The following is a 15,966-nucleotide window of genomic DNA, read 5'->3' as shown; positions in this document are numbered from 1 at the left end:
AAAAAAAAACGAAAATAAATTTTTAACCGTGGGGGATTTTTTTTTTTTTTTTTTTAGTGAACAGTAAGGAATGGAATAAATGATGCCACCACATGATTCTGGGTGGATCATCAAAGAAAAGTAGAAGATGATGATTAGGTGTGAACATTTACAAGCCACTCACCTGGAATGAAGTACTGCTCTTTGGCTGTGATGGAGAAAAGAAAGAGGGACGGATGTCAGTGAGACCAGTCTGGTCTGCGTAGCTGTGATGTTGTTATGCTTCAACAGTCATATATAGACCTTATATATGACGACACATGAACCAAGGTATATGATGGTTAAAGAGAAAAAGCCTGGGACTGTCTCTGTGAATGAAAATGTGGAGAAACTAGTAATAGTGAAAAGGTGGCAAATATTTGGCTGTTGCTAAGGTAAAGTGACATGAGGGAACAGGGGAGATGGTGAGGAAAAAAGGGAAGAAAAGAAACACATGGACTCCATTCTATATGGTGTCTAGCCAAACAAATGAGGCTATAAATATGTATGAAACCTCAGCAGTACAGAGAGCCAGACAGTGTTGCACAGTGAAATAAACATGATAGTGGGCACAAGGCAAAGGAAGTGGGGTGAAGAAGGGTGAAGGAAACCTGAGCCTGGCAGGCAGAGAGCAGTGAAGAGGAGATGGAGGTTGGGAGGGAGCTGTGCCTCAGACTGGCAGAGGGCAGAGGAATGGTGGGCACATACAGAAACTCTAACCCATATGCCAGCCTTGACTGGTGATCTCAGCTCATTGCGGTTTGAATGTGAAACCAGACTCACGGTGTGGTAATATATGGAGGGGGGAAATGGAGAAACAGTGAACTATCACTCCCTCCTTGGCCCCAATTTCGTCTGGCGAGTTATTGATTGAGGAGTACCAGCACAGTAAATGAAAGTCAAATAAAACCTTTTGCCAGGAATGATCACTCATTAAATGTGGTATGAGGTAGAGGGAACAATGCAGAGATAAAAGCCACTCCCAGTGGAGGAGAGAAAGAAAGAAGGGAAGAGTAGAGCGGAGAGAAACAAGTGGACTACAAACAAAGCCTGAGAGAGAAATAAGGGGGAGAAGTTTGGAGACAGTGACAGTGAGACACCAGCCTACCAGAGCAGCGAAATTTCTTGCTCTTGATCTGTCCAATACGTTTGTTTGCGAGACGACGAGGGCTGGCGCAACGGGCGCCGCTGGTCTCGATGGGGTTGGATCGCAGGTAGTCTGCCAGCCACTTCAGATTACAGTCACAAATAAATGGGTTCTGGGCCAGGTGGCTGGAGAACAGAGAGAGAGAGGTTAAAGGGTGGTTTGGAAAGAAGGGGAAAAATAAAAGAGGTTGACAAAATAAGAACGAGAAGAAACTGATGGAGAAAAGGAGCAGACATGAAAAATGATGGGATAAAAGCCAAGAATACAAAATTACAAGTAGCATGTTTATATGTAAACATAAATATGAATGTATACTGTACATATTTAGCTAAATATGCATATTGGTATATTAGATGCAACTATATCACTCAGCCCTGCTTCAGTTTAAAGAGCGTGTGCTGCCATCAACACTAGGTAGTCATAACCCGATCCAAGAATTTTACAGCTGAAATCTTTAAACCCAGTGCCTTCTATACCAAAGTGTGTATGTGATGAAGCAAGTGGCAGCACAGGTCTTATGTATGTGTTGCATTTATGACTGACTGTGTGGAAATGCAGTGTGTTTCAGACGTGCTAGACACCCCAATGGTCTGATAAGGCTATCTGATTGATAACAGCCTTGTGTATCAGAAACACTCATTATAGCCAGAATTGATACAGTTTGCAACAGTGGTGAAAAGAGTGGGTGTGGTGTTTTTAATTTCAGTCTGACTGCAGAAACTGTGTGTGTCCATGCGTTTGTGAAGATGACAGATTTACTCCCCTCTTTACCTCATGATTCCATTCCTGTGTTGTTACACTGACATGGGTGTAAACAACGCTCGAGTTCGCTCACGCTTTTGTTTGACAGGTCAGTGTGTTTCAGAGCATGTACAGTAGAATGCCTGTGTGTGTTCATTTGTGTTTAACTCACAGGGTCTGTATAGCTCGTAGGGAGGCGAAAGTGCCCTTGGCAAGGGCTTGAATCTTGTTGTCGTAGAGTGATAATAGTGAGAGATTCTGCAAGTCCTGGAAGGCGTTGGCACGAACACAATGAATCTTATTGGCATTCAGCAACCTGAGGGGGGGCATGTTGTCAGTTCTTTATACAATTATTCATTATACATTCCATCTAGAAAACTATAGACGCGTAGGTTATGAATCCTTTACCGAAATGGAGTAAAGGGTGTCTGATAATCAGTATATGTCTGCAGTGTGTCAGCAGCATGTTCCACTTACAGCAGTTGTAGAGCATAGAGGCCATCAAACACCCCCTTGGGCAGGTCAGTGATCTTATTCCCATACAGCACACTAGAACATCACAAAACAGACCTGCTTTAAAAACAAGAAAAGACAGCTGTATGGATATTTATGCACACGCACAAACACAGCTTAGGGCCACTTACAGGGAGTTGAGGGAACGCAAGCCCTGGAAGGCATCAGGAGCTATCTCTGAGATCTGGTTGTTGCTCAGGTCACTGCATAGAAGAAGAGTGCCAAAGAATTAGTCAAGGAAATGAAGGTTTTTGGGGGGAAAGTCAAAGTTCTTTTCCATCATAGGATTGTGGCATGATGTAAGGCCTCTGGTGAGTGAGGAGGAAAAAACTATATGAGCTGGATGCAGATGAGTTCCAGCTCTCTCTCATATTTGACAGTACTGTCCATCAAGGGATCTGATGAAATGGAGCAGCCTAGAGTCTAATAGACAATCAAAACATTTACTTGTATTAGTTGCGGCCTATGAGCTGGTCCTGTGTTGTATCATAGTGTATGTGTGTGTGAGAGACAGGAAAAAAAAATGGGGTGCAGGGCTGAAATCCAAGGCAAAATACAGTAGACTGCCTCTGCACATAGCCACTGTTAATGGGATCCACAGGCCTCTCCCCACAGGATAACCACTAAAAACCTGTGTGTTTATGTGGGTGTGTGTCTGTGTGAGTAAACGCAACAGTAAATGAGGAACAGCGGGAAAGAAAGTGAGAAGGACAGATGGAGAGAGAGAGTTAATGGGGTATGTGGACTGAACTCCAGTCGACTGGATACCTTTGAAGAAAAATCATCATGTGGGGGAGAAGAGGGATATTTTCTCATTTGGGGGTAACAGTTAAATAAGTACCCATTTGTCTTCTTGCAAAAGACGGAGGTTTCCTGGAAATGAAAATGTGGAAAAGGAGCCAACATCTGCACTGGTGTATTTGTGCATGTGTTGGTGTCACTGCGTCCCTGTGTTAAGGAACAGTTCGTGTGTTGGCCATCCAAACCAGGACAAGGTGAAACTGTGGTTGGCATTTACTGGGAGAAGAGTAGGTCAGGAGAGGCAGGGTGCACAAACCTGTGCAGACCACAGATAAACAGACAGATAAACCTTTACCTGCCTAATGTTGTATTATAATCAAATATTTAAACATCTTCTATATGCTGAAACTAACACTAAATATAACATGTGCATATGAACATTTGGAGACCCTGACCCAGGAGATGGGCCATATTCATCACAAGGTACCAGTGCTGTCTACACACCGTGTGGACACAGGGCCATGTGGGCCAGTGAGGACACATAGCTGCTGAATCAACAGAGACAGGGCCATGCATTATTGTTGCTAAATGCAGCATTAGTAATAGTAACAGATCACATATGTTATATCTGTTTAGACCAGATGGGGAGAGCAACACATTCTCACTTTCATTAATATATGTTTGAAAACCACAAGATTTTGTCATAATACTTTTTCTTAAAAACAATTTCTGTCTCAATTTTAAGCTGAGACATTTCTATTACAGTTGCACATAAATAAATGTGAAAACTGTGCACACTTGATTGAGTCTTCAAGGTTCACTTTTTGTACAAGTAGAGAAATTATTTTTTTTTTAGTTTTGTGGAGTTAAATTAAGGCCCAAGTTCCACTGATACAGCAAAAAACACATTTTGTATAAATAAATCTTAATTTCCTGTAAGTACAAGATCAGGGACGTGAGAGAGCGATACACCATTTAGTTCTGTTTGATCAATTTCTTAATGTTTGGCTGTTGAATTTGGTTTTTCTATATATTGTATGAAAAACACAAAAGTTTGTATCATATTCAATAAAAATGGCCACTTTTTTAATGTGTCAGTGTTTTAAGCTTAGTGTAATACTTATTTAGATGAAGGGTTTCTTTCTTTTCATGGTTCACAGTTTCACACTTTTATGCATTGTGGTTTTTTCATAACTTAAAAAAAAAAACTAATAAATATGAACTTTCCTGGAGTTACACTGAGATAACAGCTGCATTGGTCCATAGGCTGCTCTGCATTCACCTCAGCTGAACTTCAAACTGTCTCTGGAGCTGGATGATAAAACCATGAGGAATCCTTTAGGAAGGGCAGAGAAACTCCCTGACCTTCCATTTCCTCCTCCTTCCCGCTGCTATGTCGGCCAGTCCCAGTGGTGTTGGAGCTATGGGTTTGGTTGACCAGTGTGTGCTGGCTAGCTGACCGGACAGCTGTCTGAATGGGTGAAAAACCACTCAGCCTCAACTACCAGCCTGTTAGTGTTCACTCCCAGAGACAGCAAAGCCTCAGCCTTCATTTTAGCACACTCTCTGTCCCCTCATCATCAACCCAGCCATATTTAACATTTTGCCTACGCAGGCACAACACACACACACACACACACACACAGACTGGACATGAGACTAGCCAGGGGAATACCAGTACGGCAGTGAAAGATGAGAGCTGTTATTTTTCTCATGTTGCATCCTAGTTCTTGCTTTCCATGCCACCCCCTTGTCTGAGAACAAGAATATGTTCTTCATGCACAGACAAAATAAACACCTCATGCTTTTCAGGACTGGAATGAGAAGGCTGCCAGTTGTCGCTTCTTTTTCCAGCCCTCAGTTTCTTGTTCTCATCTGTATTATTTAGCCCTGGGGTGAGAGTACTGCTGTACTTACATCCTACGCAGTTTCTTGTAGAGAGAGAAGGCTCCAGGAGGAACAGACTTAATCCCATTCTGCTCCAGACGTCTGAAGAGGAGAGAAGAGAAGAGACCATCAGTTAAGCAAACAATAGACTTCTTCTTGGCAACAAAGCTGAGTAATCTCCCATTACCTCTGACCCTTGGTGACTGGCCTGATTATATTAGTGGAGATCTATTCCCCAATGATAATAGGTCCAGGCTTGTTGGAGTCATAACATCCTCAAAACCAATAAACAGTCGGAATACTAGAGTGCCTTGGAAAAGGGCCGGAGGGGAAAAACGACTCTGTCTTGTTTTGTAGGAGGGTGTTAAGGCCTTTGACTAAAAGTCATATTTCTTCTTGGTGCAACAGTTACAGTTTGCAGCACTGATGTTCTCATATGAGATCCGGCAATCAATAATGATTTCACTTGTTTGAGTGTGTTTTTATCCTCTGGGTGTCTGTGATGTGTCTGTAAATCTTTGCAGCCTGATGAAATATTAGTTCTTTTAGTTTACTTTTTCCTGTGAGCCTAAGAGCTGCTGATGGCAAAGTTGACAAGAAAAAGGTCTGACAAACCTCTCTCCATAAAATCTGCCAAAGAACGAAATGACGAACGTGTGTTTCTAAGTGCCTGCTACGTCGGACCCAGCTCAGTTTCAGAGCAGTTCCCTGGTGAAGCTGGCGGAGGAATGTTTATCTGCAGGTCAGTTCACAGCTTTTAAAAGTGTCCTTAACAAGGCTTAGCGGGTCCCCACAGTGGGGCTGTTTGGCTGTCCTTCAATGCTGCATCCCAGCAGAGGAACTGGCTCTAGAACAGGAGGCACGAGCCTGTGCAGAGTGTGCTAGGGCAGTGCCTATGACAGGATTATTAAACTGATCATTTAAATGCTGATATTCACCACTGATAAATGAGAAATATTTTATATTCTGCAAAACTGTTTTACAAACAGAATGTTGTTCGTGGATGAAACTATCACCCCCTTAAAGTGATTTCTTGGTGAACAACCATTCCCACATGATTTAATTTTTCTATCTGAGACATTTCAGATTTACTACATGCCTCTCAGGCCTTGTGCTCTGTTTATGTGTATACATGGGAGGATAAATGTTCTGTTAGACATTAGACACAGCCACTTAACAGTTTAGATTTGAATTTTTCAATCAAGAATCATTTCTCTTCAAAGTTAAGGCCTACATTTATGGAGCGATACAGCAACTGACATTCTTAGAATAGCAGTGATTCCAGACCACAAAATCCTGCGGTGGACATGCTCTCTCTGTTTGATTTGGTCTGCTTATCCCAGTGTGTCCACGGATTTACAGCAGAGTGACGGTGCTGTGGTTCCTCTGCCCTCACCATGCAGCGTTGGGCCAAGTGGCTTTAACTCCTTCTCTCATCTGTCTGACTGGTCCAAACCAGTCTGGCACTAATGCTGTTTGCATGTTTTTCACCGTCACTGTCAGTTGTGTCAGCGTATAACAAAACCCTCTGAGCCAGACAAGGGTACACGCACAATGCTGTGTGATAGGTTTTTTTTTTTAACTTTGGTTTAACCATTGTTGCTCCTGGCCGATCGATATATTCAAGCGACTTAATCCCTCCAATCAACAAAGGAGCTGCTTTGTCCAACTGGCAGAGGAAAAAAGAAACAATCTCTCAGAGCAAACAATCAATCATTCCTATCCAGTTTATCAGAGCGAACATTTTTATGTGTGCCTTGAGCTGGTGCTTGTGTCAGCCCGGTAAATGGTCTTCATCATTTTCATTAGGGTCTAAGCATGATTTTCATTAAGGGGAAACACTTTATGCCTCACCCAGTGAATGCATGAATCAGAAACGGATGGCAGGACCGCAGCGGTGGATGAGAGGCATGGGCAGACTTTTATGGCTAAGTTCAGTCATGTCAGACAGACACTATGGTGCATAATAATCTGTTGTGGTAGTATTTAGGCTAACTGGGCCTGGTCTCACAAGAGAGGAGCACAGAAACCAGCTCACATCCCCACAGCAATAAACAAAACACTGGCATTCATTAGGGGAGAGCAGGGCAGTGAGACTGCAGTACTCCGATTTCTACTTAATGAGAGCAGTGTGTCTGTGTGTGTGTGTGTGTGTGTGTGTGTGTGTGTGTGTGTGTGTGTGTGTGTGTGTGTTTGTGTGTGCACGCGAGTTTCCGAGTGCCTCATTAACAAGGCATTAGGTTGGCCTTGATGCCCAGCAACCCGCTTTGCTGTAATTGAAACTGATTTTATAATGAACTCCAAGCACAGATCAAACCTGCTGCACCAAATTACCGAGCGAGCCCCCCCTCCCTCCCCTACTTATTCCTTCACCATTGATTTGCCATCTCAAATCTGCCTGTGGTGATTTGGCATGTTGGGATACAGAGAGAGAAGATGGAGAAAAGTGTGGGGGAGAAATAATCAAGAGAAGAGGAGAAAGAGCAAAAGGCTGTGGGAATACATACCCTGTAAGGCTCTGGTGGCCAGGACAGAAGGAATGTATGTGATAGAAGCCAGTGTTTCACCCTGGTCTTGTAAAAGATAAATCGGAACATAATGTGGTAGAGTTTATTAGCAGGACGCGGTTAAGCACCAATTAGATCTGAAGGGCAGGGAGATTTTTTAAAATGTCTTTGCTCAGCTGCAGTGCAGAAAGAATCCACTGTCTATAAAACCTGTGCACGGCACTTTCCTGTTCCACTAGTTCTGCTCGCTGTTTATTGGCTCATAGATCACATGGGGCTCTATGACATACTCCACTTGTGGAACATTACAGGTGAAGGGCATGCTGAAGAGGCCTATAAACCACTGCAAAAACTGAGATGTAAGGGTGAAGCTGAATAGTTTACATCTCAAAATGCACATGTGTAAAGACTGAAATGATTTATAATATATCAGTGTTTTGTAAGTGGTTATATTAGCCAAGAACACACAGAAGTGTAAACTGCAAGTCAAAATTAGGAAATTGAGCACACCTCTGCAGTAAAAATGGGTTAGGGTTGTTGGGGAACATGGGATCTGTGACTTCTATGTTAGTTGGGTATTTTTAAACAGATCTCATGGGTAGGAGGAGACCTAGAAACTTGCTGTGTCCTCCTAACTCCTAACCAGGCTCCTTGGAGGAACATGCAACGTGACCGCTGGCTTTCTCTCTTCATCCTCCCTTTTTCTCACTGTATATAAATCACAAACTTCACAGACTCCTGACTTCTGCCAGGGACATTAAACCCCTGATAATAAGAATAAAAGCACTACATTGAAAAGTCTAGCCAGGAATTACAGCAGGCTGATAGCATGTGGGCTGTAAACAATGATGTTAGAAGGCTGATAGAGGGATGCTAGCAAAGCGCCTGCTTGTGGTCTACAGCCATATGAGCCAATAAGAGCATGCAGTCTCAGTTCAGATCTGCTCCAAGTCTGCATGACTTTCTCTCAGCATATAGGAAATGGATGAATGTCTCGCAGTCAGGTGACGCATGGTGCTAAAAGCATGTTAGAAGTGCATACTGTATGTACAAACAACATGCAAGTGCAAATCCTGTCTGCTGTGTTAAACCCCCTGCATGAGCATACACTAACAAATACATGTGGAAATGCATGCACATCTTTAACGCACACAATCAAACAAATGCTTTTGCTTCAATAAACAATGCAGCTCTGGATTTCCCTGCATTTCTCTGAAATCCACCTCTTTCCTATAGTTTTGCTGCTCAAGTTGCACTATAGCCAATCTAAATCCAATCTTCCTAAATATAGCAGATCCAATATATAGTCTATGGCCAGATAATGTATTTTCATTGTTGTATAATATGAATATAAAGAACTAATTAGTTCCTTTCAATTGATTATGTTCTGCAACATGCCAAGCAGTCTAATATAGGATGCCTTTAGAAGAAATGATGCAGGAAGCTGGTTAAACAAGGATCTAGACAGAGAGCTAAAATAACATTTAAGTTAAGTGAGAATTAAATTAATCTATATATCAAAACAGTTTAAGATGGATTTAGGTTGTGTCCTTACATCTCGGCCATGCTGTCAGGCAGGTTGGCTGGGATGGCGGTGAGACCTTTCCCTCTACAGTCCACAATGTTGTTACTGCAGGTACACATGGCAGGGCAAGAACCTCCACCGATGCTGCACGCCTGCAGGCCCGAAGACTCCTGGTGACCTGGAGAGAAATGCAGAAAAGAAAGAAAGAAAAAAACTGCGTGAGAGATGAAAGTTGAGCCAATGTTGCTGATTTCAGTGAGTGCAGCAGGCTCTACACAGGACGACAGGGTGAGAGAGTTTGTTAGAAGATTTGTACGGCGACATGTGCAGCTCTTGCACTTAAGTGGAGCTCAGATTCTTTGCGCTTTATAAACTGAATAGCAAATGAACACACATTTTCTGGGATGTTTTGACATTGCAAAAAAATAAATAAAACATCCTACGTTTGACTTCAGTATAAACGTGCAAAACCTTGAGAATCAGTGGGCAAGAAACTAGGTTATTTTCTGAAAAAGAGTCAGAGTATACTGTGAGGAAAAGAGAGACATGAACAGAAGTGTTGAAGTGGCAATTGAAGGCCTCCAAATAACATCCAGTGAGCTCTCTTCACAAATTTTCCCCCTGAGTCTTTGTTCTCTGGGTGGAATTGATGCGATTCTGCACATTCAGCTCTGTAACCCCCACCTCTTCACTTCCATTTTTCTGTAACACTTCAACTTTTCAATTTGCATACAAAGCACACAACCCATCATGCTGTCTCTGGGTTCCTGTTCAAATAGCTGCGGCACTGTCAACGACGTGGTGAAGAGCGGCGAGTGCGCTGCCAATACAGCGTGTTTGGTACAGTATATGTGTGGTGTGTGTTACTAGTTGTGTGTCTGTAAGCCTAACCCAGATAAAATGAATAAAACAGACTTTTAAATTGCCTTAGGGGGGCAGAGATGGAGGAAGAGGAAGAGCGAGGGAGTGATGGTGAAAGTCAGCGAGGAAAGCTCAAAACTCCCTAAAACAGAAAAAAGATTGCTGCTTAACATTACATTTTACCATGAAATTACTGGCTCTGGCTCTTGGGCCATTAGGCTAATAATCACTGTTTATAATCAAACTTCATGTTTTGTATCTGGCCAAACATAATCAGTTCCCTAAAGGGACAAGATGCTCTGACAGATCTGGGAATCAACACAACAAATAGCACCAAGAGTGTGAATCGACGCTCGCACAGTCGCTCAACCCACGTGATCTGAGCCCTTGTGATCTGGGATGGCAGAGGTTTGACAGATCTGGGATCAGGTGCAGGGCAGAGAATAACTCCCTTCTGATCTAACATGGCACATTTGACAGCCCTGGGAACAAGGAGGGTTCATAGCGCAGCTTGAGCGGCCTTCACACTGACAGCTCTGACAGGTATACTTGAGGTGAAGCTGTTTGATATACGCTGGTCCTCTGCTCTTTATAGTGCTGTTTCACCATTATCTGTTTCTCATTCCTATTTGCCTACACCTTTCTATCATCCTCCCCTCCTTTGGGCGCTCTTTCTACTCTCTCTCCTTATTCTCAGTGTCCTCATTTTCAGCCTCTATCTCTGCCAATGACTGTCACTGCAATCCATTACCTCCTGCCTATTTGCTAGCAAGTCTTTACATTAACCTCACTCCACTTCATTTCTCCCATCATTTCAAAATGCTATTTTTGGTTTCTTCCCATTTGTCTCTTTCCTCAAATTCTCGTTTAGCACAACAGTTGGGTTCATCCATTCCCATCCCCTTTTCCCCTCTTCATACAGTCATTTCTTCCCTGTTTCCCACTGCAGGATTTTGTTTTTTGTTGTTATTCCACACCTCAGGCAATTTAGTACTCACTGTGCATTACCAACATATTATTTTTACTCCATTCATTATTTCTTAGGAGCAGTAATCCAATTTATCACTCATTAATTTTGTTCATAAATTGGCACAAGCAGCTTGTAACTGTGATGACAAACGCTCCAAAACCGTTTGTGGTCATAAAAAGTGAAGAGAAATTTTGAGAGATGGGTGATGCACCAGGGTCTTTCTAACTAACTCAAAAAAGGGTTTTCTCTGCAAATGTTATTTTTAAAATCCAGTTTTTACCTGGATTATAATTATTTGTCTTACCAAATTCTTCCTGTGTCTTGATCATTAAGTATAGATACACAATAAAAACCAAATCTTTTCTGAAACAAAAACATATTCCAGCTGAACACTGGGAGCGATAGTCAGTGAACCATGATGCTGAGTGCTGCAGAATTTCATCTTATTTTTCAAGAACTAATAACACTCTGTACCCATTGTCCTTCCCCTGCCTCTCAGAACAACTACAACATGCCTCTGTTCTCCCTCTTCCTGACATTCTCACACAGCGCCACACTGCTCAAAGTCCCCCCATAGGTGGCCTGGCCTGGCCTCAGCAGCACCAACTATATAATGTACATACACAAACAGCGCTGAACACTGAAATACATCAAGTATATGTGTGCATGTGCATGCCAGCGAGCCAGTTGCTCATGATTCCTTCCCAGGGAGTTCAACTTTTGGTCGTTCATCCACTCAAGAAGAAACTGGGAGTATATGTGTGTGTGCACATTTGTGTGAATACATGACTGTGTGGCTTATGCACAGGCAGACGTACATAGCAATAGATTTTGTGCTCATCCTCTTTGGCTCACCAAGAAAGCGTAACCAAAATCCGGACTCACACCAATAAGAGCCAGTCTATAACAGTTTTCTTAGATAAAAAAACACCACCCCATTAAAATCCCTACATGATGGAAACCAATATCATCATGCTACTTAATCAGAAGTTCCCCATCATCAAAAACTTTCTCTATCTGTATCCTACCAAACCCCAAAGTTTCCCTGGCATCCTCTGCAGCCCTTCCGTATCTACAACTGTTACACTCCCACGCTCTGAAGCTATTTCCCTGCGTGATGAAGACTTAATGATCTGTGCTGTCGTGCTGTATGGCTGCATAAAAATCACATCCCATGAAAAGAGAAGGACACACATCCACAAACACACCCGTGGAGATGCAAACACCCCTTGCAGCTGGTGTTGAGAGTAAGATGGCCTTGTGGGGAGTGAAGGTTCTCATGCTGTTTCTACTGCCCTGATATGATAACCCCAATGCACACACACCATGCCAAACACATGCACTTGATCTGTCCCTTATACACACACATAGCAAGAGAGAAATAACAAGTTCAAAGCCAAAATAATTTTTGTGTCAGACGGTCATGAGTAATGACAACTGAAGAGAGGGTTATTACTGTTAGTGGGGGCAGCCTTTGATCTATGTGTGTGTGTTTTATACATGTCAGGCATTTTTTGGCGCTGCAGCCAGCTTCTGAAAACTGGAGATGCATTAAAGGGCCAGAGGAGAGCCGAGGGTTGTCAGGTGGCTGACATAAAAACACAATGGGAGTGGAGGAAGGAGAACATCTACTAGCAAGAACAGTCAGATTTTGGAAAGAATGATCTTGTACTTTTAAATGATCATTCATGCCAAAAACTGACTGTGCAACAAAAGATCCCTGTCTGAGATGCTGCTATACTGCTTCCCCTATTCATTAAACAATACATAATATCAAAGACAACATTCTTGCAGTTTCTCTCTTCTAAAGTTTAGTGTAGGTAGCTCCACAAGTCTTACCTGAGCAGCTGAATTCGTGTTTCTGTACCTCTGCCACATTGAGTCCTCTGAGCTCAGGAGGGGCTGTACACTGAGTAAACAGACCAATTGTGGGCCTTTGTCTGAGCCACTGGGCCAACCAGGCCAGGTGACAATCACAGTTCAGATTGTTGGAGTGGAGACGGCTATTAAAAGAGAAATGAAATTAAACATGGATGCATTAAAACACCTTCTTTCTTTGCAAAAATCTAAAAACAGTTGAAGACACAAATGGCATTTGAAGTGTCTGCTTTCCTAGAGCTCATCGCATCCCATCTGTGTGGTGAAACACACTAAATGATACACTACACAGGAGATTGTAAATGACACATTCCAAAAAGGAGGGGCACTAAAGAGGAGTTTTCTAAACCCAATACTCCAAACATGACATTCCTGGAATGCTGTGCCTGTCCAGAATAACTCTTGCTGTGGTGTGGTGGACCTCTGAAGCACGTACGCTACACACACACACCACACACACAGTGTACTCACAAACAGAAGAGCTTTTTAATATAACCCCACTGGGAGCGAGGAAACCACCACAAGAACAGTGGCGTCACGGCCCTGAGAGTTCCAGCAGGCATAATTGTTTTAATTTGAACATAATTTCAGATTTAGAAATCACATACAATGCACAATAAACAGTAGGCTTCTGGGGCTATTTGCATCTATCTGGGCCAGTTGTTGTTGTGTGTGCTTTAGATGGAGGGGGGATAATGGCCCCTGGCGTCGCTACAGACCCCTCTGTGGTGCTCGCTGTTGTTTTGGGGGGCCCCCCCCCCCCGCTGCCCTGCTTGGAATGACAGAACCCCTCTCGACTCCCATTGAGATCATATAGGACTTCAGCGCTTTCTCTACTGTGCCTGCATGCATGTGGAATATAGTTGTTTTTTTTTTTAAGAATACCTCCAAAGAGGTGGAGGGTACTGTGGTGGGATAGGTGTGACTTACAAAGTTCTGAGTTTGGGCATGTGGTTGAAGCTGGAGACAGGGATGCTGCTGATGTTGTTGTTGTTCAGTGTTCTGTTAAAAGAAAAGAGCAAAGTCACATCCTCGGTGCAGCAGTGGAAAGACTTTAAAATGTATACCGGTACTTCAGAAGGAGTTTTGCTGCACTCTTCCTCTTCCATTCCACCTTTTACACCCCCCCCCCCCCACCCTTTTTCACCCCTTTTTTTGCTTTGTCTCTCTTTGTGGCATCCCACTGGGAATATAAGACCTCATTCTATACAGATGGGAAGCCCACACACCTCCTACACAAACATACAGTCATGCCTGCAAATATGCACACATGCACATTCACGTATGATCACAAATGTACCAACTTGTAGTTTCAGAAACATATAACGTGCACACACTTCCCTCAAACTGCGGGTATCAGCTGCAGCAACATAAGCTGCTCATTTCAATCAGCCTAATAACCCTTTACCATAACCTGCACCCCCCTCCTCTTCCATAGCACATATGCATACACACCCCATCAAAACACCCCCATCCCCTCTTACACCATTATGACATCTGCAATCCATCCACACCATGAAAGTTGCCTTTAATGGCTGCATTTTTTGGTCTCCCCGCCCCCCAAAACCCCCACCCATATGCACAACACCGTCTTTTACCATCAAAATAACAAGGTTGTCAAAGTACCCCCCCCCCCCATTGTGATTAGGAATTTTGACAAGGGATGATCTTTTGAATGTTTATAAACCAAACTGCATAACATGGTTGCCAACGTGTCCAGGGTGGATCGTTCACTTGAATAGGATTTCAGGATGGTTGGAGCTCTGTCAGATAGTCTGCCCAGGGCTGGATGGGGTGTAGATGAGGTGGAGGAGTGGGTGGGAGTGGGGTGCTAATGTGATCGAAGGGGAAGGCTGCTCTCAACTGTGTGGAATAATGGAGTTAATGGAGCTTGGTCTCCATGATACAGACCCCCTCACGAGGCCCACTGGGGGTATTTTGGCATAATAACTAAGGCCATACTAATTAAAGGCTTGCATTGTGTGTATGTATTAGTTATGGTTATTAGCAGGGCAAAACAATGTCTTAATTTAACTAAGTGCTTTGATGGAATGATACAGGGTGAAGCTGGATAAATCACTTCAAACACTTACAGCACTTCCAAGCCTCTCATAGCTCTGAAGGCTCCGTCCTCGATGCAACTGATGTGGTTTTTATCCAGCTGACTGCAAATCACACAGTAGAAAGAGGCTTTGTTACACAAGACACATACACAGTCTCCCTGTGGGGTGGTTGTACTCACTGATACAGTAAGTAGTACACTGTCAAACTACAGTAAATCAATACTGCTTTAGTCATCTCAGCTCATATAATCCCAAGAGTAGCAGAAGGGGACGTTACTGATTATTTACCTGCATTGATGCACCTCATAAATCATCGTGTTTGTTTGTGATTTCTCATATGCTCTGGTGTAGATGTAAATCAGAGTTGCTACAAGGCATCTGTGAGGAGCTGCGTGTGTGTGTGTGCAGGGTAGTTAGCTTACTCAGCCAGCATACACACACACCAATATGCACATAATGTTTCACTCTCACCGAGGGGAATTGGCTCAGCCAGATAAAGAAACAAATGTTAAAATGCTGGAATCATATTGAATGAGATGTGAATGGAACATCTTCTGCTCTTCACTCACAGTAGCCTTCAGTGTGATTCGCTTTGCACTGTATAATCTTTATTCGCTCTTCACTAACTTCACTGAGTTAACATTGCCAAATACTTCGAAAACCTAAACAATTAGCCACTTTTTCAACTCCTCATTTCACAGAAATAAGAGCATTTTTTAAATTTACTGTTTCCACCTTCTCAAATGTCTGATTTATTTTGAGACGTGTATGATGCTAAACTGAATACAATGGTCTGTCAGACAAAAGAATACATTTGAAGACATCATAATGGGCTCTGGGAACTTGTGACGGGCCTTTTGCTGACATTCTATACACCAACTCATTAATAAATAATGAAAACAATAGTTAGTTTCAGCTCTATGTAATTCCATCCCTGCTAAAAAGGGAGAGGTACTCACAGGTTCTTGATGTCTGTAGCTCCTCTGAATGCTTTTCTGGGGATGGACTGGATTAGGTTCTCGCTCAGATCTCTGCAGAGACAATAAGTACACAATAGTACAACAACAACCATTTTTTGCAAGCAATGTTAACATATTTCAACAATTTCCACAGTA

General features: G+C 42.9%; 1 protein-coding gene across 1 annotated transcript in view; it reads right to left on the bottom strand.

Annotated features, from left to right (window-relative positions):
- Positions 1-15,966, bottom strand: part of slit1a (slit homolog 1a (Drosophila)) — a 75,745-nt gene that overhangs the window by 17,919 nt on the left and 41,860 nt on the right. The window contains exons 5-15 of the mRNA XM_020601870.1: positions 15,811-15,882; positions 14,882-14,953; positions 13,719-13,790; positions 12,750-12,913; positions 9,110-9,257; positions 5,078-5,149; positions 2,551-2,622; positions 2,384-2,455; positions 2,079-2,222; positions 1,127-1,290; positions 164-187 (exon numbers count right to left, since the gene is read on the bottom strand). Coding sequence (XP_020457526.1) covers positions 164-187; positions 1,127-1,290; positions 2,079-2,222; positions 2,384-2,455; positions 2,551-2,622; positions 5,078-5,149; positions 9,110-9,257; positions 12,750-12,913; positions 13,719-13,790; positions 14,882-14,953; positions 15,811-15,882 — 1,076 coding nt within the window. The remainder of the gene's footprint in view (positions 1-163; positions 188-1,126; positions 1,291-2,078; positions 2,223-2,383; positions 2,456-2,550; positions 2,623-5,077; positions 5,150-9,109; positions 9,258-12,749; positions 12,914-13,718; positions 13,791-14,881; positions 14,954-15,810; positions 15,883-15,966) is intronic.

Source organism: Monopterus albus, unplaced genomic scaffold, assembly GCF_001952655.1.
Source record: "Monopterus albus unplaced genomic scaffold, M_albus_1.0 scaffold52.1, whole genome shotgun sequence".
NCBI lineage: Eukaryota > Metazoa > Chordata > Actinopteri > Synbranchiformes > Synbranchidae > Monopterus > Monopterus albus.
Note: the sequence above shows the minus strand (reverse complement) of the source record. Positions and strands in the feature narration are given on the sequence as shown.